The sequence below is a fragment of the Eptatretus burgeri genome, chromosome 1 (assembly GCF_056783735.1).
Source record: "Eptatretus burgeri isolate ZD-2024b chromosome 1, Ebu_testis_v1, whole genome shotgun sequence".
Lineage (NCBI taxonomy): Eukaryota > Metazoa > Chordata > Myxini > Myxiniformes > Myxinidae > Eptatretus > Eptatretus burgeri.
In genome coordinates, this window is record NC_140961.1 from 25,143,125 (window position 1) to 25,168,862 (window position 25,738).

At 43.5% G+C, this 25,738-nt stretch overlaps 1 protein-coding gene across 3 annotated transcripts in view; it reads left to right on the forward strand.

The window, feature by feature from the left end:
• The window catches only part of TGS1 (trimethylguanosine synthase 1), a 45,913-nt gene extending 21,118 nt beyond the window's left edge, over positions 1–24,795 (forward strand). The window contains exons 7-14 of one of the 3 annotated variants that reach the window (XM_085875657.1): positions 3,106–3,201; positions 12,489–12,663; positions 14,564–14,975; positions 16,207–16,344; positions 17,472–17,603; positions 21,818–22,035; positions 23,347–23,424; positions 23,706–24,795. In XM_085875657.1, the coding sequence (XP_085731783.1) occupies positions 3,106–3,201; positions 12,489–12,663; positions 14,564–14,975; positions 16,207–16,344; positions 17,472–17,603; positions 21,818–22,035; positions 23,347–23,424; positions 23,706–23,840 (1,384 nt within the window). In that variant the 3' untranslated portion in view covers positions 23,841–24,795. Of the gene's footprint in view, positions 1–3,105; positions 3,202–12,488; positions 12,664–14,563; positions 14,976–16,206; positions 16,345–17,471; positions 17,604–21,817; positions 22,036–23,345; positions 23,425–23,705 lie in introns of all 3 variants that reach the window. The other 2 variants (XM_085875671.1, XM_085875665.1) reach the window with 2 other exon arrangements.
• The last annotated feature ends 943 nt before the right edge of the window (positions 24,796–25,738 follow it).

A 25,738-nucleotide genomic window follows, 5' to 3' on the forward strand; every position in this document is an offset into this window, starting at 1 on the left:
GTAAAAAAAAAAAAAGGCGCAAAAACCCATCCCCTCAACAACAGACCTATCAGCTTACTTCCAATCATCAGCGAGGCCATGGAATCCATCATCGCAGTTGATAGGAAATCGTTCCTTTTCTCCAACAATCTCACATCAGATCACCAATTTGGTTTCAAATCAGGTCACTCCACCTTGGACATGCTACTTCAACTCAAATAACAATGGATGGAGGCCCTGATTGTCAGACATGAGATCAGGGTCGTCTCTCTGGACATATCTCGTGCTTTTGATACTGTCTGGCGTCCTGTCTTGCTCTCCAACCTGTCTGCCTATGGCATCCAAGGCCAACTCTGCACATGGCTTCCTGACTTCCTCTGCTCTTGGAGCCAACATACGGCACTCAACAGAATCCTTTCATCTCATCTCCCCGTTAACGCTGGAGTGCTCCAAGGCAGTGTTCTGGGCCCAGTCCGATTCCTGATTTTCATCAATGATCTCTCTGACTCTGGAAAATTTTATTTCAAATTTTACCATCAGTTTTTATTCTCTCCATTTTTCCCTCCACCCTCCTCCTATCCTATCCCTCCCAAGTATACCCTCTGTTTCATGTCTTAAAATATTTTTAAAATACAACAAGAACCCCCCCCGCCCCCTTTTCCCTCCTCACCCTTTACCCCACGTAACTATGTGACTTCTGGACCGACTCTACTTCCTCCTCCTCCATCATTTGCCGTTCTACCATCTTTCTTCTACATTGGCCGATCCAAATTTACCATTTACACCTTCACGATTTTTTTCTTCAACCTTTCCTTTTCCTAATCTTACGTAATCTTTATCAAAATAAATAAATAAAAATTGTCTCTTAAAATGTTTCATCTTCCTCTTTCACACATGTGGTTCTCTGTATTGTATCATAATTCACTATTCCTATTATTATTATTATTATTATTATTCAAAAGACTTTTCAATTCGACCTTTCCTTCATCCCGTGTTTAAAACGTCCAACTGTTACAACATTTCTTTTTTCCATTCTCTTAATTCACCTTTATTGCATCTCTCACGTAACATTTTTAATCGCATCTCTGACTTAAAAAAAATTTAAATCACAATTTGCAAAGCATGTTTGTGTTCTATCGATCGTCTCCTTTTTTTTTCTTCCAACTTCAATGCCAATTCACCCCACCTCCTTAAATCTACCTCCTCCTAACACCTCACCTGTAATTCCCTCTCCTTACCCCTCCCATCTTGCCCCTCATCCTCCTTACGCTTTTGTCCTACCTCTTCACCATCTTCTGCTTCAGTATCAGCTCCTCCTCGGTTGTCCTAAAGTGCGTGGTGTTCTCACATCTGTGGGTTCCATTCCAACCTAACAGATATCCCACTCTCTCAATCGGTACGCTCATCACCACACTCGTCACCACAAACATGATCCTTCCTCTCAGCATACAGGCTGACTGCACACCTGATAATAATTTATCCCATCCTGATAATTCGTGATAATTCGTTTGATGAGGGAGGTCACAACAGGGGGTGGAGTCATCAGCAAATAGCTAAAGAGGAAGTTATTTTTCATTTTTGAATTCACTGTCGAGGTTCGTGTGCGAGGTAACACACAGAACGTACAACAGAGGGAGCAGGAGACAAGAGGGGTGGGAGAGGGAAGCACAAGACAGTGTGGAACAGAGACATGAGGAGATCTGTGGAAGGGAGAGGGATGGGGCGGGGTACACGGGGTAAACAAGATGGACACTACGGGGACTTTCAGGTCGTTACACAACAGGGACTTTCAGGAAGGAAACGGGGAATTTGAAGGATTTGGATTTGGGGTGGATTAACGGGGGTAGAAAAGATCGTGGGTTGTGTTATTCTCCACGAATGTGTTATTCCCCACCCCACTGTGTACCCCGCCCCATCCCTCTCCCTTCCACAGATCTCCTCATGTCTCTGTTCCACACTGTTTTGTGCTTCCCTCTCTCGCCCCTCTTGTCTCCTGCTCCCTTTGTTGTACGTTCTGTGTGTTAACTCGCATACGAACCTCGACAGTGAATTCAAAAATAAAAAATAGCATCCTCTTTAGCTATTTGCTGATGACTCCACCCCTTGTTGTGACCTCCCTCATCCTTCAGACAAGCAGGTTGCAGAATCTTCCCTTTCTTTAAACCTTGAAAAAAAATCTCAACCTGGTCAAACACTTGGAATATGTCTTTCAATCCTGACAAATATCACACTCTCACTGTCTCTGTGAAACGACCGTCTGGCAAATCGCCCCTCACCCCCCCCACCCCATCCCCCCATCTATTTTATTAACAATCCTCTTGAGGAGGTTCAGTCATTCAATCTCTTGGGTATTACTATTAGCCATGATCTTTCTTGACCAAACCACATTTCAAAATTGGCCTCCAAAGCCAGCTGCTGACTGGGCATCCTCCATCATAAAAAGTTCTTCCTTGGCACACATGAACTGGTATCCACCAACAAAGCTTTCATCTGTGGCTTGATGGAGGACTGCTCTCCCCTCTGGGCTGGCTCCCCTGTCTCAGATCATGCTCGGCTTGAAGCTGTGGAAACCAAGGCCTCCAAGATTATCGGAATCTCCTGCGATGACTCTGAGTCTATGGAACTATCACTTCACCATCGCAGATAAGTCACTGGTCTCTCTGTCCTCTACCTCCTCCTTTATGGTCTTGCAGCCTCTGCTCTTTCTGTGCTTTGTCCTCCCCAGGTTTCTGCAGGGCTCACACAGTCCACCATCAACACCCTTCTGGCAAAACGACCTCAATCGAGAGTCGCTGCTCACCTCCATTCATTTGTTCCTCTTCTTTTCCCCACCTGTGGACTAAACTTTCACAAATCCTTTTCAATTTCATTCTCCCCCCCCCCCCAGGTCTTCAAGACAGCTGTTCACCACCATCTGACATCGTCCCCAATCACCCAAATCCCTCCTAATTTTCCAGAGTTTCCTTCTCCATTGATGTGTGTTTTTCATGTTGTTCGTTGTCTGTTACATTCTGCTCACTACTCGCTCTTCCATGAACCTCAACTCTGGACACAAAAAATAAAAAACGTTTTATTGAATGCAGGTGTGACATCATTGATTGATCTTGAGAATGCATGCATTTGCAGACATGAGTTTGATGCTGAGGAGAACCAAGCAGTCTTGCTTGAGGAAACGTATGACCTGTTGGGATTTAGAAGGCTTCAACCATCAAAATGTTCCAGGTAAGACACAATTAAATGTCAATAAACAGGTTTTTAATTTTTATTTATTTACTACTTGGTTGGTCATGATAAAACAATTTCTATTTTGCTGCTGTTTGTAGTAGATTTATTGTGTAACTGTAATTATATGGGAAATTGCTTCAAACCATGTTCATGGGTGAAACTTCCATAGTTGTACGGAAATCCGTATTTTTGTAACGACCTATGCGGAGGTTAGCTGGGTACGAGAGCTTGCAAGTGTGGTTACCGTGATCAGATGTCGGTCGGTCTGTATGGGCAAATAAAATACTGTCCGGCCACGGAAATTGCGTCCGTTATCGTTTTCTTCCCATTGTCTTCTATTGATGTGAACTTCATGAAAACTACCAAAGTGCCTTCTTCACATCGCATGAAGTAGACTCGATTCTGCTGCACACAACTGCAAAACCTGACAATGTCCGTTGGTCGCAGTGAGCTTTGTGACCACGTCAATATGACACCAATAAATCTAAACAAGGAACTTCGATGCAGCAGACGGCCATTAAGCCCTTCATGCCTGCGTGACACCAACGCCACATCTTCTTCATTCGTTTGCTGCTCAAGGCTGCGGGGTAGCAACATTGGCTGAGGGTGTGGCTGAACTGCTGGTCCAGGCAGGAATTTGGAATTCGTTTCATGGTGCCAGCGATAGCTCACCCACTCTTCACCAAGGACGCCGTGGGATCTTTAACGTCCACCAACGAATGCTGGCAGGCTAGACACCCGTTTAACGTTTATTCGAGGGACGGCACACACATTGATGAATTTCTCTTCCTGTGAAACACCGGGATGACAGTTTATAGCAGGGTCGGGATTCAAACCCAGGCGAGACAGCATAGAGACGAGTGTGCGTATCCCTAGGCCATCCTGTCAGCCTACCAACACCACAATAAATAAATCTGTCAGGCTCGAGACACAGTTTCAATGTGGGGAGAGGGGCCGTGGGGATGAGAACAGTTGTGGCAGGCACAGGGACATAACTTTAGTTTTAAATGCGAATAAAAATTAAATAATACTTAAACTTTTTTTTTTTTTTTTTTGTACAACTCTCAGGACATATTCATAAATTTTAATTTGGAATCGCAAGACATATTCAATCTTCATTTGTAGATTAATTATTCAAAACTATTTCAATGAACATTGCATGTGGCATTCAAATCAGTTTATGTAAGATAACAAAATGCTGAAGCAACCAATTGAAAATAATCGTCTCAGTAATGGTTGTTCAGCTGAAATATAAACTTACTCCCCAAATATCATGTTCATTTGCATAGTTACTCCGTGCACACAAAGCAAAAAGCGGGGCTAAGCAATTGGTTCACTTTGTCTGTCAGGAACAACTGGAACTGTCAGGAACAACTGAATTTCAATTGAATGTTTTATTTTGAACACGAATCGGAAAACGAACCTGTAGTTTTGCAGTACTTTGGATCTGAATTTGTCCCGATCGTGCATGCACGGAGAGAGGTGATGTATGTTTACTCTATCTGTCTGGCAGTCAAACAAAATTGAAAATGATTCCAAACAGGAAATTTACCGTTTTTAAGGACTTCATAAAGGACACAAACAACATGCACAACGAACTAAGTTAACGTGTTAAATAAGGTGGTGCAATAGTCAATGGCACTAAATTCCGGAATTAATTTATTTATACGACCATCACAATCTTTATTTTACTTCAATTTAATTACAGACTTGAACAATGCAGAACACAAATTGCCCTTTTTATTGTTTCCAAAAACCTCGAGGTTTTGCAGTACTTGGATATGCTAAATAAGCTGGTGTATAAGATTGCATCAATGGTGCTAAAGTTGGGGAACATTTTTTTTTTTATACGACCTTTAAAATCATTATTTTATTTCCATGGAATTATATTCGTGAACACTGCGTGGGGTAAAGTGTTCCATGAACTCTAGTTAGCTCACCTGGAACGTATTTCCGGGGAGCTTATGCGATGGCGCACCGTCCGCAAATACTTGCAACTTCTTCTCTGAAATGACATAATTTTGATGAAACTTAACCACAACGTTCATCACCATGTATGTACCAAAGTTTGTTCATGGCATTAAAAGAATTGGCCCAAAGGGGTCAACGGAAGTTGCCCCTCAAAATAGGTATTTACTTTCTTCTCTGTTACATATTTTGTGAGTCATCCACGCCTACCAGTGGTTCCTTGGTTATCTTATCCAGCCGCTACCAGGTGAGTGCCCAGGAGTATTGCCCCATGTTTATTTTTACAGTTTCAATTTGGACAGGATCACCCACAAATTACATATTTTCACATCAATTTTTCAAAAATTTCCAGAGGGGCATGTCCCCGGAACCTCCCAGTAAGAAGTAGTTTTGCTTGTTATTTCCCTTTTTTTTCCCCCCAAAATTCTGCATTTTCACCCACGCATGCTGATTTGAATGTAAAGATGCAACAAAATATATTGCTTAAAGGGAGTTCACAAAAATACTACAATGAGACTGGCTCCATAATGCGGCAAATGGTGATGATCCGCCGCAGATCAACTCTGTAAAGCTCTGAATGGGACTCCACTATGCTGAATCTACTATGCCGTGTGGTAAGCCACGGCACGGCGATATTACTCTTGATTTGTTAATTTTTTTTTGCCCAACAACATTCTTGGCTATCAATAAAATCTCGTCATGCTGGGGGCCTGACCATGACTCAAAATCCACAGTGATGTGAATTTTTTTCAAAAAGACACTGGATTAATTTGAATATGGGCAAGGAGACACAAAAGGCAAAATATCAATGGGGAAGGAAGAGACTAAAACAATGGAACCTGCTTAATCTAAACAAAGGCGGACTCAATCCCTAAACTTCAACTAATATTATCACGGACTCGGACAGGAACACAGGATAATGGAAGACTAGGACAGATTAAGGAGGTAGAGGTTTTAGTGGCTCTTCCTTTGGAGCAGCACCGGGAGGCACAGCTTCGGCACGCTAGTCACAGCTGCAAGTGAGCCCAAACTGGCTCTTACTGGCTTATGCTTTCCATACCCAAGGACAGCTCGCTGGCCCCAACTCGACTGGCTCAACAGTCTGGCTGCCAGATTCAACTGTCTGAGCACAGCTGAGGAGAGCCCTTTATTAGCTATATGCTATATCTTTAGCTATCGCTGGCACCCTGGCCAAATTCCAAATTCCTGCTCCAACCTACAGGGTGTACTGCATCAGCAGGACAGCTGCACTCCCAGTAAATGATGCTACCATGACCTGCAGCCACATGCTGCATTTGAAAGAGGAATAAGAAGCCTGAAATTCAAATGGGAGTGCTAACGGTCGAACCCAAGAGAAGACATATTACCTGAGGTCTGCAGCAATGTTTGATTCAATCACTTCGTTTGTTATTGGAAGAAGGCTCACCACTGTCATTTAGTGGATCAGATTTTGAAACCTTATTGTTGATCAGGGTGATATTTGTAACTTTCCAATACGAAGCTGAACATGTCTAAGAAACTTGGAGAAGAGTGAGGAAAGATTAGAGAATATGGCCAAAGCAGAGTTGGGGTGGGATGGGGGAAGGGAGGGATTGAGGCCTTTGCCCTCTTCAGTTGAGGTACAGAATTCAGCTTTTTTTGAGCAGTCTCTCACATGACTCAGTTTTTTATGGAGAAGGTGGAGAAGGTGAATGTGAAGTGGTGACGAACCTGAACAGATGTTGGCAGGCCTTGGAGGATCAGGTCAGATTCGACCTGGTTTTGTCACGTCAGGTTACATGAGATCTGCGACTTGCTTACAGGTACCATATAAGCCTGTACTAACCTGTTCCATGGTCAGGTTATCAGCGACTAAACCGTCTCCCCCACCAAGTTTCTTGGTGAGGAGGGTGTATGATATGGACACCCAGCAGGATGAAAAAGAAAACCTGTCAAAGGGCGGAGGAGCTCCTTGTGCGCCAACGGCTATCCATATCAAGTGCCCAACTGTGTCTGCGGACGTCCTCCTGCGCTTGGATTACTTTTTATTCGGAGGTTGGTGGCAGGATTTCCACTCCGGCCACCGTAAAACCCTTCATTCCGCAAAACATACGAAAAGCATAAAAAAATCTGTAAACCCACTCCGTGGGAGTTCCTCCTGTGCAGCTTCCCTTCACAGGGCAGCTCACCAGATGGCGGGATTGGGGCAAAGCTTTCGGGACCCCCAATCTTTGATGATAAGAGGGAAACCACGGGGTAACCTTCCTGGGTCAGATTGCGGTAGTGTGTGTCGGGGCGGTGCTGAGGTATCATCCACCAGACTGCAGTCTCCTTGGGTTAACCTGAGGCGGTTGCTTTTGGTGGGTGCCTGGAATGTCCCATCCCTAAGAGAGAATGATCACTTGCCTCTGTTGTCCAAATGCTTGAGCTCAGATGATATCGGTATTGCAGCTCTCTCTGAGGTTTGGAGACCGAATGCAGTGACATCATGGCGTGTGGTTGCACCTACTATTGGTCTGGTCACTCTAATGGTTACCATTCCCAAGGAGTTGCTGTAGCTGTGTCCAATAAACTAACTCCAATGATAATTGAGGTAACAGCAGCAAATGAGCTTATGATGAGACGAAGGATTCGTCACTCCTTGGGTGTTGTTTCCCTGATCTCTGTACATGCTCGGACTGAGGCGAGTGATCTCACCGTGAAGGACACATTCTATACTGTGCTTGGTCTGTTGTTGATCAGTGCTCCAGGCGAGATACTCTTCTAGTCTTGGGGGATTTCAATGCATCGACTGGAACGGATAGGGATGGTTATGAGATGTGTGTTGGTCCCCATGGGTCAGGAACTGTGAACCAGAATTGCACTAAGTTCCTTGACTTTGCAAGAAATCATGGACTGAGGGTGGCCAGTTCATGGTTTCAGCGCCCACAAGCTCATCGCTGGATTTGGTATTCCAATTCTGGTGGTGTGGCAAAGAAGACTGACCAGGTGCTCATTGATTGTCGCTGGAGGATGATCCAGAACTGCAGGGCTACTGGAGTGCTCAGTTCCTCAATACTGACCATGGGCTTGTTGTCACAACTCTAAAGTTGCAGCTTAAATCCAGGAGAATGGTACCATCCCAGCTGAGGCTAGATGTTGGCAAGATCAAGAATGAGAGGGTAGCTGAGGAGTTTGCGAACAAGCTGAGTAGAGATTGGGGGGTCTGGGTGCTTTGGGGGGTCCTGAAGAGTTGTGGAATGCCTTCAAGACCACCGTCCTTGATGTTGCCGGTGGATGTGTTGGAACTCACCGTTGGGCGAAGAAGAATTTTGTCTCTCAAGGGACACTGGATACCATTGACCAGAGTCGCAGGGCCAGGCTGAATGGCAGAGCTGTGCTGTCCAGGGAGCGGAGGCGTAAAACTCTATGTGCATCAAGGGTGGACAAGCAGGCCGATGTGCGAGGAATCTGTGAGGGGGTAGAACATCACCTGTGGTCAAGTGATTCTAATTCTGCTTCGAGGGGAATTTGCGCATTGCGTTCCTCCAAGCCCGTCCCTCGGTGTACTGCAGTTCAAGCAGAAGGTGATGGGCTCTTGCCAGATGAGTCCGAAGTGAAGGCCTGCTGGGCCGGTTACCTTGAGTGGCTGTACCAGGCTGATCCACCAGCTGTCGAGTTGGACATCAGGGGTGTTTCTATCCCTATTGCTGACCCTCCAATCGATTGTGGAAACACAGGCTGCGGTGAACCGGTTGAAATGGGGTAAAGCTCCTGGGATCTGTGGCATCCATGCTGAATTTCTCAAGGCTGGTGGAAATGCTGTGCTCGTGTCATTGCATGCAGTTCTGTACTCTGCCTAGAATACAGGCATCATCCCAACTGACTGGAAGAGGGGCCTTGTTGTTCCTCTCCAGAAAGGGAAGGGTGATCGCCAAGACCGCAAGAACAACCGAGGGGTGATACTGCTCTCAGTGCCGGGCAAGGTCTTTGCTCGGATAATTCTTGATCGGTTTCACCACCATCTGCTTGAGCACCAGCGTCCAGAGCAGTCAGGCTTTACACCAAAGAGGTCAACGATTGACCGTTTCCTTGCTCTTTGGATTCCCACCGAACACAGACGAGAGTTTCGGCAGGGGCTGCTTGCAGCCTATGTTGATCTCTGTAAAGCGTTTGACTCAGTGAATCGGGATGTCATCTGGAGGATTCTTGGTCTTCGTGGGGGTTTTTTTTTCTTTTTGTTTTTTTTTTATATACCTTGTCGAGGCTCGTATGAGAGCTCGCACACAACGCACAGCAAGAGGGGCATGAGACAGGAGGAGAGGGAGTGGGAAGGACAAAACAGTGGGGAACAGAGACATTAGGAGATCTGTGGAAGGGAGAGGGATGGGATGGGGAACATGGGGAATAGACGATGGACATTACAGGGACTTTCAGGAAGGAAAGCAGGGAATTTGAGGGAGGTAGGCTTGGGTGGATTATCGGAGGTAGAAAAGATCGAGGATTTGGATGGGGGGTGATAAGAGGTTGTAGTGAACAGCTGTTTTGAAGGCCTGGAGGGAAGAATGGGAATGAATAGAGTGAGGGTGAGCAGTGATTCGTGATTTTGGTAGTTTTACCAGAAGGGGGTTGTTGGCAGACCTTGAGCGCCCTGCGGAAATATGGTGGCGACAAATCGCAGAGATAGCAGGGGGGGCGAGGCTGGAGAGGAGACTGTAGAAGACAGAAAGACCACCGACCAACCTGCAGTGATTGAGTGAGAGGCCCAAAGACTCAGCTTCATTGCGGGAGATGCCAATGATCCGAAATGCCTTTGTTTCTACAGCGTGAAGCCGACAAAGGTGGGAGGCAGGAGCACCAACCCAGGGGGAGAGCAATACTCCATCAGGTTGCGGACAAAGTTGTCTGCGGACAAAGGTTTGGTGCCACCAAAACTGATCAATCTGATGTCTGAACTATACTCTGGTGCTGAGAGTGCTGTGAGATGTGGTGATACCATCTCTGACTTATTTCCAGTTGTTTCTGGAGTTTGTCAGGGGTGTGTACTGGCCCACACTTTTCAGCACTTGTGTGGACTAGATTCTGGGGACAATGTTGGAGAGATCAAGCTGCGGTGCATGATTTGGGAATGTCAAGATCTCTGACCTTGATTCCGCAGATGATGACCTCTGACCATCTTTGCGGAGACTCTAGATATCCTTTTGGGGGCCCTCAAGGTGCTGAATGAGGAGTCTGAGCCGCTGGGATTACGGGTTTCCTGGGTAAACACTAAGATCCAGGCTTCCAATGACATCTTGGATGCTGCTATCCTGTCTGTACCTGCTTGTGGCGAGGATGTTGAGGTCGCAGAGAGATTCACTTACCTTAGCAGTGATATTCATGTCTCTGCTGGCTGTGAGCCAGAGGTCGCAGATGCCTGGGTCAGGCCTGGGGAGTCATGGATTCACAGGATCATGGGGTGTGGTGCTGCCGGTACCTGTGCGGGAGGACGAAAGACCGAGTCTTCGGGTCCTTGGTTCTTCCAGTCTTGCTCTATGGATGTAAGACTTGGACTCTGACCCGGGATCTGAGACAGAGACTTCATTCCTTTGGTAACAGGTCTCTTAGGAGAATCCTTGGCGTTCACTGGTCGGACTTTGTGTCCAACGAGCGGTTGCTGAGAGAGACTCAAATAAGATTTGTTACCTGCATAATCTGTGAGTGTCAGCTGTGGTTGTATGGACATGTGGCTCATTTTGTGACTGCTTCTGCTCACCAGATTCTCTCAGCGAGGGAGCCTCGTGAGTGGAGGAGGCCAATGGGCCAACCACATGCCTCATGGTTGCAGCAGGTTGATCAGCATCTCAAGAAGATGGGGATGGGTCAGGCATCTGCCTGGGGGATGGCCAGACGGAGGCTCCTGGAGTACCGGCGGAAAGTGGACGCAGTGATGTGCTGCTGTGGCGCATGCTCCCATACCTGGCCTGACCTGACCTTGGAGGATGGTGGGAGATTTAACCTTTTGTGAGCTTGGTGTTTGGATCTGACTAGTTGAAGGACTGATGCCCATTGCATGCAGGCTCTGTGTCGGTACTTTTGGGTTCCTGTCAGTTGGTTTTGCCTTCCATGTGGAGAACATGAGATATATATTTTTTCTGCAATTGCCTTGCACCTCCATCGGTGTACCAGGGTGGTGATACTTAATCGGACATTTGGAAAGTTAAGGAAGTGATCGCAGGAACTGTTGACATCAGGAGCCGATGACATCATAGACCAGTCGGTTAGGGAGATAGCAGATTTCAGACACCATCAATTTGCCTTGTCCATCTACTAAACATGTTGGTGCATTGGCAGCTCAATGAACCTGGCCAAGGAGACAAACACTTTCACAAGGGATTGATCAGAGGAGTAGAGGAGGACCAGGATGGGCTGAAGTGGAAGCTTAATGTGGCCAAATCACACAATAACTGCCATTGGAGAGAAGTGAGTAGGATAAGATACTGATTGAGTGAAAGTGCCAGTTTTGCAAATGCCTTGGTTGCAATGCCATGCTGCTGACTGCCATGGTGCTACGTGGTGTCTCCACAGATTACAAAGAGAACTGGGTTTAAGTGCAGGGTGGTGATAAACCTTACACAGAAAAAACAGGAGTTCTCATAAGTGACCTATTTCCCATCACATTGTCCAAGTTACTGTCTCGCTGTTTTTTTATTGGTCTTCTGGATAGATTTGGGTCATGTGAGGTTGCTTTTAAGGAATCGATACCCCTAAAATCAGGGTAATTAAAATTGCTGAACTTCTGGGGTGGTTCTCCAGCATCGTCTTTCCTCTGCACCCAGTTTCGCCCTAGGTCGGCCTCACACCCCCATTCGGTTACAATTCCTTTTAATTTCCACAACGTTGAGTTCTGTACATATGTTGTGGTGTTGAATCACCCCTGCAATTTTCATCAGAAATCAGCTCAACATTGCAGAGAAGCAGGAATACAATTAATATGAAAAGAAGAACCTTTGGCAATGATATATGTTCCAGCGTCCAGCTTGTACTGTAACATGAAGTCTTGGTCCAAATTTTCTCATGGAGTATCCTTGACAAGACCCCAATTTGTAACATGCTTACCATGTTATGACATTTCAGCCTTGGAAGCTATGACTGGATTTGCACCACCACTGTCGGGCAGAGTATCACTTCCCATGACCCGACCCTGGGTACCCACAGGACTTTCGCAAAATTTGACGGAGATCCGCAAAGCCGTTTTCGATTCTATAAGGTTCAGACATACATACCCACGTACAGAGAATTGCCAAATTTTAGTATGATGTTGCAGGTGGCATTAAGATGGACGACTGGAAGGTTGTCGAATATTTTTTTTTCTCCAGGTACAAAGACTTGCCTGCATATCGAGATGCCCGACTGTCCTACGTTGCCCCCAAACTGGCAGAAAGCACTTCCCATTTGGATATCCATGGTTCCAAGGGTAAGAAAAGCTTGTGCTTGTCCTCACCTGACAATGTTGAGGTACTGAAGCTGAAGAAAAAGAATGTTCTCAGCAAGGTGTGACCTATTATTTTATTTTAATTTTTTCATTGTGGTCTCCTACTGTCGACTTCCATCGTCTATCCTTGTTGAATGTGCTGCTGTTGCTGTTCTATGTAGTGCTTCATTTGTGGCCGTACTCATTGGCAACTTGAAAGTATCCATTATTCTTTGTCGACTGACCTGTTGTTTTTGGACGTGGTTATAGTTGTAGATGTGTCGCCAGGTCCACTTTTTATTCCAGCATTTACTTAACAAACTATTAATGTTGGCCAACAAGAAAGATCGCTTACCAGTTTGGAAAAGTAAAAGTTTAATATCAGGGTAGCAGAGCAACCTTAAGGCTCATGTTTCACAGTTAAAAATGATTGTTCAAGTCATCATTGCATGTTCTTTGCCTGACAAGCCTCAGTCTGCTGATGTTGTCCAAAAAGTGGTGAATCGGAGAAGCCGGTTTACTTGGGGGTATCTGTGGGTCGCTGCGTGTGTGCGCGTGTGCTGATGTCTCATGCAATTCTGTTTCGACTGTTAAAACCGCCACTGGTGTTACAGCCCTGTCCTTGCTCTGCAACTCTTCAATGTAAAACGTTTGCTTTGCTGCGATTCATAAGGGATCTTATTTGTAATCCTGGTTGCAAACGCCTGTGGTCGGTAATTGTGGTTTCTTGCCGACAGTTGCCATCGTGGGTAAGAGAAATCATTGATATAAAGTTTATGATACCCTGCATGTTGTTTCATTTTGTCTGACTGATAATTTCAAAACGTGTGCATGTGTCTTTCTGTTCCTTTACATCGTTGATAATTTGTCCAACATTGTCTTGCGTGTTTTTCGACGTGTGAACTCCTCCGTGGCACTGACATATTGCCGAGGTGCAAATTCTTCCTCGATTGTTTCCATGTTCATGCCTGGTGTCTACGTGCAGATTCCAAAAAGTGAAAAATTTGTTGAATGTGGGCAAGTTGCCTTGCACGTTTTGTTTATTTTAGAATTTGCATTTTTGAGGCAATGTATCGTGCACTGGATCATAGTTATCCCCACGCTTTTGAAAAAAAATGGGGGGGGGGGGGCGGGAGAGGGATATTGCAATTGGCTCCATCTGTCTGTCTGTCTGTCTGTCTGTCTGTCTGTCTGTCTGTCTGTCTGTCTGTCTGTCTGTCTGTCTGTCTGTCTGTCTGTCTGTCTGTCTGTCTGTCTGTCTGTCTGTCTGTCTGTCTGTCCGTCCGTCCGTCCGTCCGTCCGTCTGTCCGTCTGTCTGTCTGTCCGTCACGCTATCCCCTCCTAAACGTTTGTTCAGAAATTCACCAAACTCAGTCGTTATGATCAATACAGGCAAGAAGGTGCGATGGCAGCATCATTTTTGGCTCCGCCCCCTGTGGTGAGGTCAAAAGGTCAAGTACCAAAACAAATGCAATCAACATTGGGGGCTGCATTAAATATGTAACAATTCTTTGGATTTGACCCCCGGTTCATGCCCCAAGGGGTGGGGATGAGAAGCTACCAAAGAAGCTACTTACTATGAGAAGCTACTGAAGTTTTAATAAATTCTCGAACAAGGAAAATAATTATAACTTGAGCGAAGTCGATGGTGCGCCATCGCAAATCCCCACGCTTCCTGAAAACGGAAAGATTTATTTAAACTCAAATTTTTACATCGAGTCGTTCCTGGTGGAACTTTTTGCCATCTTTCAACTTTTCTTTACGTGGGAAGCGTGGGGATTTGCGATGGCGCACCATTGACTTCGCTCAAGTTATAATTATTTTCCTTTTTCAAGAATTTATTAAAACTTCAGTAGCTTCTCATAGTAAGTAATCCATCCATCTTGGTGTTAATAACTGACGAACATGATTAATTATGATGAAGCATTTGTAATTATCTTTCAGTACACGATGTGCTTTTCTTTCTTTCTTCTTTTGAAGGTGAAATGTTTTTTAGAGCAAGCAAAACAACAGGAAGATGTGCCACCGAAACAGAGTGATGCTAAATGCATTGCATTGGTGAAGAAAAGTGTAATCGTCTCAAACAATGAGAGCGATGAGGAAGAAGGCTGCAAGAATACTTCATGGATATCAAGAAGTTGTACTGAAGAAGCCACTTGCTCCACCGAACTTGATTCGAAGAACACTGTTGGACATGACGAGTTGGCCGATCAAAGTGATTTGGCAAAGTGTGCCGAAACCAAACATGGTGGAGAAAGTGATTTGTTTGAGGAAGAGGTGTCTATTAAGGAAAATGAGAGTAGGGAATTGCAGTGTCTTGAGATCCCCGACTACCTTCGACCTGAGGAACAAGATGAGCCAGAACAGAGTACACCTGAACCGACGAAGAAAAGTAGGTTTGCCATGTTGGAAACTGATTTTAATCTCATACATGTGTAACAAATGCTACAATAACACGTGAGCAGTACTTTATGTAATGCTTTTCCACTAGTAACTTCCCGAACGAGCTCGGGTCAGAATGAAAGCGTCTTGACTCGCCAGATTCGCACGCTACTTGATTTTGTACGAAGCAAAAATTCTCCTTCAAACGCGCTGAACCATCCCGATTCAGGCATCCTTCGAGCTCGAACTCGTACCGGCCTGCTATAGTTAGCTTTCGGGAACGTAGCATTGAATTTGTTTTGTGTATTGAATGAAGACTTTCAGGGATAAAATATTTCCAGCCTTTTATAAGACATTTTAAACAATGGCAGTAATCTGAGTTCATTTTCATGCAAAATATGGGCTTTTTCATTTGGTGCAGAATCTAGTTTGGGTGACAAATTTATGTTTTTTATCGATGTAGGATTTGTTGGAATTATTATTTACAATATTTTTGGTTTTTGGTGCTTTGGATCAAAAGAGAAAGTGGAGAGGTTGAATGTGTTTGAAGGAAATGGTGAAGTTAAATGATTGAGATAAATGGAGGCTCACATACTCGTGCGCATGTGCACGGTGCGCACACCTCACTGTAGTCTTTTTAGACTCTGAGTCATAAAACAATGATTTTAATTATGTGTGTTTGTTCTGATTTGCCAGCCACACCTTTTGACGCACGAGGTTCAAACACGCCATGATGTCTGTTCATTCCCCCAGGGTGGTTTTGCACGATAAACCTCTCCCTAAACCAAACACACCACCCCCCCCCTTTCCTCCACCATGTTGTGTTTGCTTCCAAATACCGGGAACACCCTTTCACCCATAGGTCTCACTCATATTTGGCATGAAGAGTGTCCACTCCCCCAGGATATAGTTTTGCACTGATGATAAATGTTCTTAAAACTATTGATTAACCGACAAATGCTGCACCAAACAATATGATTAAAATGTCACTGAAAAAGTGCACTTTTGTCCACTTTTCTGACATAAGTTATTTAATTTTCTCCTAAATGGATAGGTTTTGAACATGTTAATTGTTAGCATTTGATATTACACCTGTTTACCGCAAAAGCACAACACCGAAAAGCATCAGCAAATTAAATTATTTTACTGCTAAACATTCCTTCCCCACATAAATGTTGTTACAATACGATTCTTACTTTGAATTTTGGTGTGCGTGCGTGCGTGCGTGCGCGCGTCTGCAGAAAAGCGAGGCAATGCCCGTAAGCGTCGGCCCACAGTTTCCTTCCAGTCGGATTGTGCTCAACCCAGATTGGCCAAGTACTGGGCTCAGCGCTACCGTCTATTTTCTCGCTTTGATGATGGCATTCGTTTGGACGGCGGTGAGTTTGATCATCAAAATGGGCTCTCTTAATGATTTTTGGAATGTTGGAAGGCCCTCCTGGCTTGGTCAAAATTTCTGGTAAAAGTATAACACAAAAAAGCGTCATCTTAACCATTCATTATCTGTTTCTGGTCTTTGAAAGAAAAAAAGTCAGTCATTCTCTGTTTTGGGCTTTAAAATACATTAGTCTTTTGAAGTCATGGCAATGGTTGCCTGGCTTTTATGATTTATTGCACACCCGTGTTGCTGCGTTCTACCCTGGGAGGGCATTTAAGATTTTAACGTATATGGTGTGTTGTTCCTTGAGGAATGCCGCTCCATGGCTTATACATTGTCATCTTTGATCCTTTTCCTTGACAAAACGTTGTTGGTCATACTTTTGCAATTTCCAAGACGTGGTTCTCACAATTTTTCTGAATGGATTCTTCTATGGCTTATTGAATTTGTGTATCAGGAGGAGGCTTTTTCTTTTAATGCCACCACAGCCGAAGGCTGGAGATGTTACATTTTTGGGTTTTCCGTCTGACTGTTCCTCTGTGCGTCCATCCGTTGTCGGTTGTTTTTGTCCGAGCGTTAACTTGAACTGCTGAAGGAATTTCAACCAAAGTTGGCGCAAGCATGGTCTACATTACAAAGATCAATTGATTAGATTTGGGGTTCAAAAAGTCCAAGGTCGAAGGTCTTGCGCTCTTCAGTTGAAAATCTTTGTCACCTCGATAACTTATAAACCACCGATTTAAAGCAAACTTGGCGCAAGTATGAACGGTACGGAAAACCAAACTGTGGCTCCACTCATCCAATATCAGTACCTTGCCTTTTTACCTTCTGTCACCTTGTCGTAAATCTTAAATCGCCCTCATTTAAACGATTGTGATAATTTGTAGTCACACAGACTGTGACTTCATAATGCATGATGCAGTATTTTATAAATTGTCATTTGAGAATTTAATACAGCTCTTAATTATTTTTTTTCTGCTTCAAAACTCAAGTTGTTTATTTGGAAGCATCGTAGCATTCCACAAGAGAACGGTGCAGTGATTGCTTCCTCCAACAACAGCGACTGTTTTCATTTGAGATTATTGTCGCAATGGTCCAACGCTTTCTTCCCATCCCTTACCCCAACAGAGGGCTGGTTCTCAGTGACTCCGGAGCGCATTGCAGAGCATATTGCTGAACGCTGTCAATGCGACCTCATCATTGATGCATTCTGTGGAGTCGGTGGCAATGCTATTCAATTTGCATTCACTTGTGAACGAGGTGGGTGCACGCTGAAGACAGAATTAGTTCGAAAGAGAACGTCAAAAAAAATAACAATCGTGTGCATGTCCATGTACGTGCGCACATGCTTTTCATTTTAGTTAGGTCGCTCTTCCGCATGAATTATACACGTAATTGATTTTTACCAGAGATTAATCCGGCCTTCCGAATGGGAGAACTCCCCCAGAATTGGCGTATTTTAGTACGACTTGAAAGAGTGTGCTACAGTACGTCAAATCAATGTAAAATCTTTCAGACTGTGCATGAGTGACCTTTTGTTTCTGATGCGACTCTCAGGTTACTTGTCAGGTCAAAGTTAAAACTGAAGTGAAAAGAAACAACTTTATTTATTTGTTTATTTATTTATTTATTGCAGCAAGAATGATGTCGTTGGATTGGGCTTGGAAGGAGATGTAGATCAGTTTTCTACACTGTAAAATGAGGAAGTTATTTCGCGAATTGGCTGCAAAAAGCCATACACACACGCCGCTTTTTTCACAAGTCTGTTCCTCACAAATCTAATAATTTATTGAACAGTAACGGCTATTCCTAAAGTATTATATTAACATATAAAGGATTTTGTAAATTATACGACTTAATATAACGGCCTCTACTTAACTAATGTTGATAGCAAACCTTGATATAAGAACGTGATTAAATTCTAAGCAGTTGTTTGGTTTTTTGCGACTGCCCGGATCATGAGGAGGGCTCTGTTCTTCATCGAGGTTTTGACCCTTTCAGCTCAGAACCTCTCCAAATGGTGGGTCCACAGCCGTGACTGGGTCTGTGTCAATAGATCCAGAACCTCAACTGTGTCCAAACAGTCGGTCAATGCAACAATGCAATTCTACCATTCAGACTTTCTCCTTGCGTTCAAAATACATGGAGGTGACAGGCGATTTGCCCATAAGCCTGGCAAAATCGCCGCTGGGTATTTAAAAAAAAATTTTATTAGGAAGCAAAAAAAAAAAGTGCCGAAGTGAACAAATCATGCACGTCTCAAAACGTGGCTTTGAAAGGTAACATTCTTGCCAGCAAAAGTCGCACAATTAAATGACCAATTAAATGTCAAGTTATACAATATTAGAAATTAAGTTTATGAAGTCTAGTTATGTTAGAGTTCCAAGGGACTCTCCACCTAGTACCTGTGACTATCACGATTGTTTTATGTGATTTTAATATTGTTTAAAAGTTTGCATGTGCATTTCATGCACACAAACAGTGCACAGGCCGTTATTCATTGGGAATATAAACCGTAAACCTGGATCGCTTTGCCACAAGAATCGGTGATAGAATAAGAACAAACCAATTCCATGCTAGCTACAGATAGTGGACAAAAAAATGGAAACACCAACATAAAGTCACTTAATATGGCGTTGGAGAAAAAAAAAACCACCACGTGCGGCCAGTATGCACTGTGGTATTGAGTCCACCAGCGTCTGGAATTCTACAGGAGGGATGCGGCACCATTCATCCACGAGAAAGTCAATCAACTCACTCCTGTTTGATGGAGGTGGAAAATGCTGTCTGAGGTGTCATTCCAGAATATGTCATGAATGTTCGATTGGGTTCAGATCTGGTGTCTGCAAAGGCCATGACATATGGATAACATCAGTGTCATGCTCATAAAACCATTGGGTGACCACACGTGCTCTGGGAATGGGGGTATTGGGGAGGGGGGCGTCTCCTCTTGCAGTCATGCTTGCCATAATTATTGGCAGCCAGGCCTGTGCAGCATTTTTATGCTGGGATGTTATTTGCTAAATTAACACATGGGCCACACCTGTATGGAAGCTGTTGCTCGGAATCCTTCATTTAACCAGGTGTTTACATTTGTTTGTCCATTACCTGTACATCAACAAGCGCTCTTACTGAAACAGTCGAGTAATCGTAAATGACAGCAACTGTCACAGAAAGTATTTTAATTTAAAATTGCCCCTTGTAAAATATAATTGTACTTTTTACCTTTTGTACAGAAGACTGAATCAAAACTGAAATGTCAGAATATATTTGTGCAGAAAACTGAAGATGAGACTGAAACATACTTACCCTGTCTTTAACATAACATCAAATGAGTTTTTGCCTCATTTCCTCCGCTACCGAAGGTGGACAGAGGTTATGTTTTAACCCGTATCTGTTTGTGCGCCTGTGAGCATGATATCTCAAAACGATGTGGACGGATTCGGACAAAGTTTGGTGGACAGGTTGGGTGTGTGACGAGGACAAACTGATTAGATTGTGGTGAAAATCCGAATCCAGATATGATGGTTTTATTTTTAATTTTTAAAGTGATTCTTCATAATTGAGAGATGGGGCCAATAACGATATCTAGTACAGCTATTTCCCGCTTAATGGAGGGGTTAATTACTTTTATAACCGCTGGATATGCGAACCTTCATTATGCCGGAGCTCATTTTCCATTATTTCCTCTGGGAAAATTACACTTAGTTTCCTAACCATAATGTTTTGGTCTAAAAGTGAAGCCATATGCTTGGAATAACGATGTTTTGATCCACATAATAATAGAGACAGTAGCATGATAATAAAGTTAATTTAGTTATAACACTTACCAAAACAATCTTGAGTCCAAGTTACCGTACAGAAGGCAGCGGCGGTAGGTGGTGGAAGTTGATGGTTATTTTTAACCGTTTCATTCTGAAAAAGTTAATCGGTAGAAAAACGCATCGTGCTTATCATCTCCACGGAAGTGACATTGCACAAACACCATGACAATGTGACGGCTCCTTCATTGTAGCGAATGAAGACATTCGTTAAGCGATGAATAGCCCAAAGTGAAACCATTTGTTGTCATGAACCTTCGCTCTGCGAACATTTGTTAAGCAAGGATACCTGTATAGCATATTTCAAAACGTTATGTACGGATCTTGACAAAACTAAGTGGTTGAGTTGGTTAGGTGACAAGAACAAGCCGATTAGATTTTGGTTCAGGTCCGGATCCGGATTCGGCCTTATCAGTGGGATACAAAACGTAAACTGTTCAGCCTGGCAGAGGTATGTGCTCTTCCGAGTGCCGCTTTAATTCTTCATATGGCTCGGGGTTATTTGACAAGGTTTCAAATGACAATAGGCAATAAGAATCGAAATACGAGTAAAAATGATTGTCAGATCATCATCGATGGACACTGAGGTGTGACAGCGTATAAATGCTTCTTCTACAACCTGTCACACCTCATTGTTGTGAAGGACACTGACGTTAATTAAAAAATTAGCTTCCTTCAAAATTATTTATTGAATCATCCTTTTGTAGTATCCCAGGTTAGGTAACCCGATGGTGAGGATGATCCGACTCCAGGGGATTTATTGCTGTCGTGTGGTATGCCTGTTATTGAAACGTCTATCATAATATATTGTGATTACATGCATGCAAAAAGAGCTCGAGTGTGACAATGTGTGCTAAAGAGTGCACAAAACAAAAGGTAACAATAAAACGTAGCCCCCGTAAGCAGTTTCACGGGGGGAGGGGGGGCTGCGTTTTGTTGGAGTGGGGGTGGAGACTTCAAAAGAGCCCTCCAAAAACAAAAAGGATTTTGAACCCTGCTTTTATACCTCCAGATAGTTACCTTTCTTGTTAGAGGGTTTAATGTATCATCGTATATTCATAATGCTCATGCTTTTGCTAAGACATTAGTCAAACACATGCACACCTGTGACGTACATCTCAGCCCTCGGGCAAACGTTTGACAACCCATATCTTGCAAACCTGGTGAGCTTTGGAGCTGAAACTTTGCACGATTTCATGTTTCAATCACATCTCCCTCCGTACAAAGTTTCTCTAGAATCCGAGATGAAGTTTCACGGGTGCATAGATTTCACCTGGAATGATTGTTACTGGAAAGCAACAGCAATCTGATTTCGCCCAACTTGAGCTATCCCGACGGCGAGAGCAAACTAATATGTTTAATGATGCCGAGCCATTCCTAAACTGGCTTTGAAGGCACGAGTAGCCAATTTGTCGAGGATATTGACATGGGCCGTGTGTAAACACGCTTGCAAATTCTGTTGGAGACTCGATTGGCACATGACTTTCCAGGATTGCTCGGTTCACGTGACGATAATTGTAACATTACGTATTGCACATCCAATTTCCTTATTTGGTGTTTAGTTTTATGAGTAAATCAATTTTTGAAATGGCACTTTTTTTTCTTTTCTATTCCTTTAATATACATCATCCTTTTTTTCTCATAAAATGTTAGTCATTGCGATAGACATTGACCCAGAGAAGGTGGCGCTGGCTCGGCACAATGCTGCCGTTTATGGTGTGGAGGACCGAATTGATTTTATCACCGGAGACTTCTTACTTCTAGCCCCACATCTCCAGGCGGATGTGGTTTTCTTGAGCCCACCTTGGGGTGGGCCTGACTACCTGGCTGCTGACACATTTGACCTGCAATGCATCATGGCACCTGGTGGATATCCTTTTATGTTTGTAGCAAGTATTGACCTTATTTTGCAACAACATTTTGAATTGACTTGTGTTCTTGTGAAAGGTAGAATATACCAAGCTCTTGCATACCTCGTATTGGCACTCAACTGTTTGTAGAAGTTAGAAAAATCTTAACTTTTTTGGTGAGAGTTGAAGCAAGACCAGTAAGCTCAACGACCCCCAAATATTCCTCATCAACAAACTATAAGGTGGTATTTTCATCCACTATTTTTTGGTGGGTTTGCTTAGGTGTTTATAACTTCAAAAGTCATGGGAGGGCTGGAGGGGTGAATATTTGAAAGAAAAGGCAGGCCTATAAAATATAGAAAATTTCCATCAGAATTATTTAGAAGTCGGCAGTTGGGGCAGGCTGAAGATGAGGTACCTCACTTTTCTTCCCACCCACATGCCCCCACCACTATTTCCAGGAGGAAAAAAAAAATCCCCCAAATATCTGCTTCTTCATCATTTGCCAAATGTGATGTTTTCGTGTTCTTCTTCCGTATGCTGCAACAAGGATGCTGAGCTTCATTATTGGCGAGGATGCGCAGCTGTGCTACTGATGCAATGCCATCTGTAGGTCAGGGCAGGAATTTGGAATTTGTTCAGGGTGCCGGCGATGGCTCGCCTACTCTTCGGAAAGGACACCACCGTGGGGTCTTTACAATCCACCAACTAATGTCAGCAGATGGGATGTCCGCTTAACGACCATCTGAGGGACGGCACACACATTGATGAATCACCCTGCCTGTAAAACACCGGGATGACAGAGTTTATGGCTGGATTGAGATTCAAATGTAGGCTTGGACAGCTTGGAGTTGAGTGTGCGTCCCTCTTGGCCATCCTGCCAACCCCATCGTATGGATTATGCCAGGCCATAGAATGTCTACCTCCATTTCACTCGTCCATATTCCCTCAGTCCATTATCGCATGTTCCGGAATATTCTGCTTCACAACAATACGATTCATCCGAAGGTTCACCGACGGATATCTCGTTACAACTTTTTTATCGCCTTCGAGATTACCAACTTGCTCACTTTCCTCACATATTACCACCTTCACAGGTTTTGTTTTAATGTTAGGATGGGTGATGGCATCGGCTGGATGGACAATATTACCGTTTGCCATGTTGTATATTTTCCTGCATTTCTTTGTATGAGAACACTGACTTTTAGAATGGGCAAGTGCTTCAAAGCAAGTGTCCTTTAAAGATTTTGATTTATTCATTATCAAGTCATTAGGGCAGTGGATTCAAATAAAGAATTTTTTTTTCTTGTTTCCCTTAATTTGCTTTTCACGTTTGAAATTTTTAACATTGGTCGGCAAATCTCGAACAACATCGCCTACTTCCTTCCTCGGAATGCAGACATAAACCAGGTAAGTGAGGTACGGTAATGCACACCACTGCCTTCAGTCTCAGCACAGTCTTGCGTCTGTTCTAAAATGTCAGGCTGAGCCGGTGGCTCACTCACCCTGAACCAACAGCTTCCAGCCAAAAATGGTTGACCTAATGTGACTCTATAGTCGTCTTTAAAAAAAAAAAAATTCTTCCTGGTTTGGATATTACATAATGTTGCAGCATTTGGATACATTTTACACGATGTTCAGCAACGTACATCAGCACACGTATACCCTCATTTCCCCGTCTATGTTTTCAGTGTCTTCGTGTACGTACGTTTCCATCCATGCGTCCTCCGACAGATTACATCGCTGGCTGGCCCAGGTGGCAAGGTGGAGGTGGAACAGAACTTTCTGAACAGCAAGCTCAAAACAATAACTGCATACTTTGGTGATCTCATCATGGAAGAAGACAATTTATCATAATGTCCTTCAAAGACAGATTTAAGCGAGGGGAAAAAGCATTTCCTTCTTAATTTTTTTTTCCCTTGGTGCCTATCACATTTGATGCATTAATTTCGAGCATAATGTCGGAGATGTCACTTACAGAGGATGAACTTGTATTATTTATCTTGCTTTGTTCCGTTTAAGATCACAGTGGCAGGACAATTTGGATACCTGAAGCAAGTTTGTTTTCAATGGCTTGAATATGAGTAATCATGTCATGGCATAATGTGTTTTTTTTCCTGTATCCAAACAGACCTCTCCTGTCTCCAATGCATACAAGTCATTATCATTACACTGATACACAAGGAACTTTGATGCAGATGAAGGCTATTTGTTCCATCAAGCCTGTAATAAACACCACATTAATTAAGGTAATGGTTTATCAACTTGAATTCACTTGGGGGAGGGGCGGGCGGGGGACAGGAGACAAACAGCACATTCTCCTTTTGACGAGACGCTCTCACAGATTCCAGCAACAAGATGGAAGTGTTCCCCGCTGTGAGGATGACGTAAATCCAAATGGATATGCTTTGTAAGGAGATACGAAATTAAGCACCATTTCTTAATATCACCGCATTATGCTGGACTTGCTTTGTTTACTTCCGCTAATGTTTTGTCCTCTGCTTCATAGATGCCCTTGTTGTAAAATTGTTGCAATTGCCACGAGTGCTCACTTTTAGTCAGTTACCCTAAAACTTCAAGTTGATCTTCATGTGCGCGATACAATGTGTCAACATGCCCACAAACTGTGACTGCTACCCTGGTCTCATAATCATTGTGCTGATGTATTTTGATAAACAGTTACGTTTTTTTTTGTATTTGCTTTGTTAAAGATAGGTTTAAGGTAATTTAGGATACAGTGTGTATATTTTCATTGAAAATAAATAGTTTCTTTTAATATTACTGCCATTTTCGCACAAGTCCTGTTTCACTAACATTTTGTTAAACAGCCATATGGTTTTCCATTGTTCCTCTCTCTTTTGGAGAGGGTATTGCATTTGGATCCATTTGTTTATCTTGCCAAAACGAAGTTTTTGCAAGATATGTTAGTCAGCTTGTATGTTTTTTTTTTTGTTTTTTGTTTTTTGTCTGTAATCACGTATAAATAATTCTGCAGAGCACAGTTATCATTGGAAATTTTTGTAACTTCGCATATCAGAGGCCTATAGAGGTCCCTTTCAGCGCATAAAATTTTCAAGGTCAAGGTCAAAGGTCAAGGTCACTTTGTCGCAAATCACGGGAGTCGACGAAACCCTTATTTTTTGAGTAATTTTGATCGGATCGTCTTCAAACTTCATGGGAATATAGTTCATGGTCTGGCGCTCAGTTGATTAATTTTTGGTGGCGATTGGCCTTGACCTTCATGGTTAGCGCCTCAGGTCAAACATATTTGACCCCAAGGTCAAATTTTCAAGTTTTAGGAACCATATCGTGTAGTACCTCAAATTGAACACCTCGATGAGTGCTTTCTAGATATATCAAGCTTGAGACATTATGACATCATTTGGTGACGTTATAAGGCAAACGCATATTTTTCATGGTTACTCTGTAGAACGATTCTCATCGGAATCTCTCGTAGGCAGATATTCCTCAAGGAGTCGCTCCTGGTGGATAGCAGCTCTGTTCACCTCAGTGTGACCTTAAAGAAGTCACACGTGGTCACCTTTTGGCAAGATACCGGTCACCCTGCGGGTGACATTGGTTTTTTGTTTGTTTGTCTGTCTGTTTGTCTGCACAGAACTTTCGTGTTTTTCTCCGCAACCACTTGTCGGATTGAGACAATTTTCACCATCGGAGTGACTACTCATGTAAAATGTTTTATTGATAATTATGACGTCATAGGTCA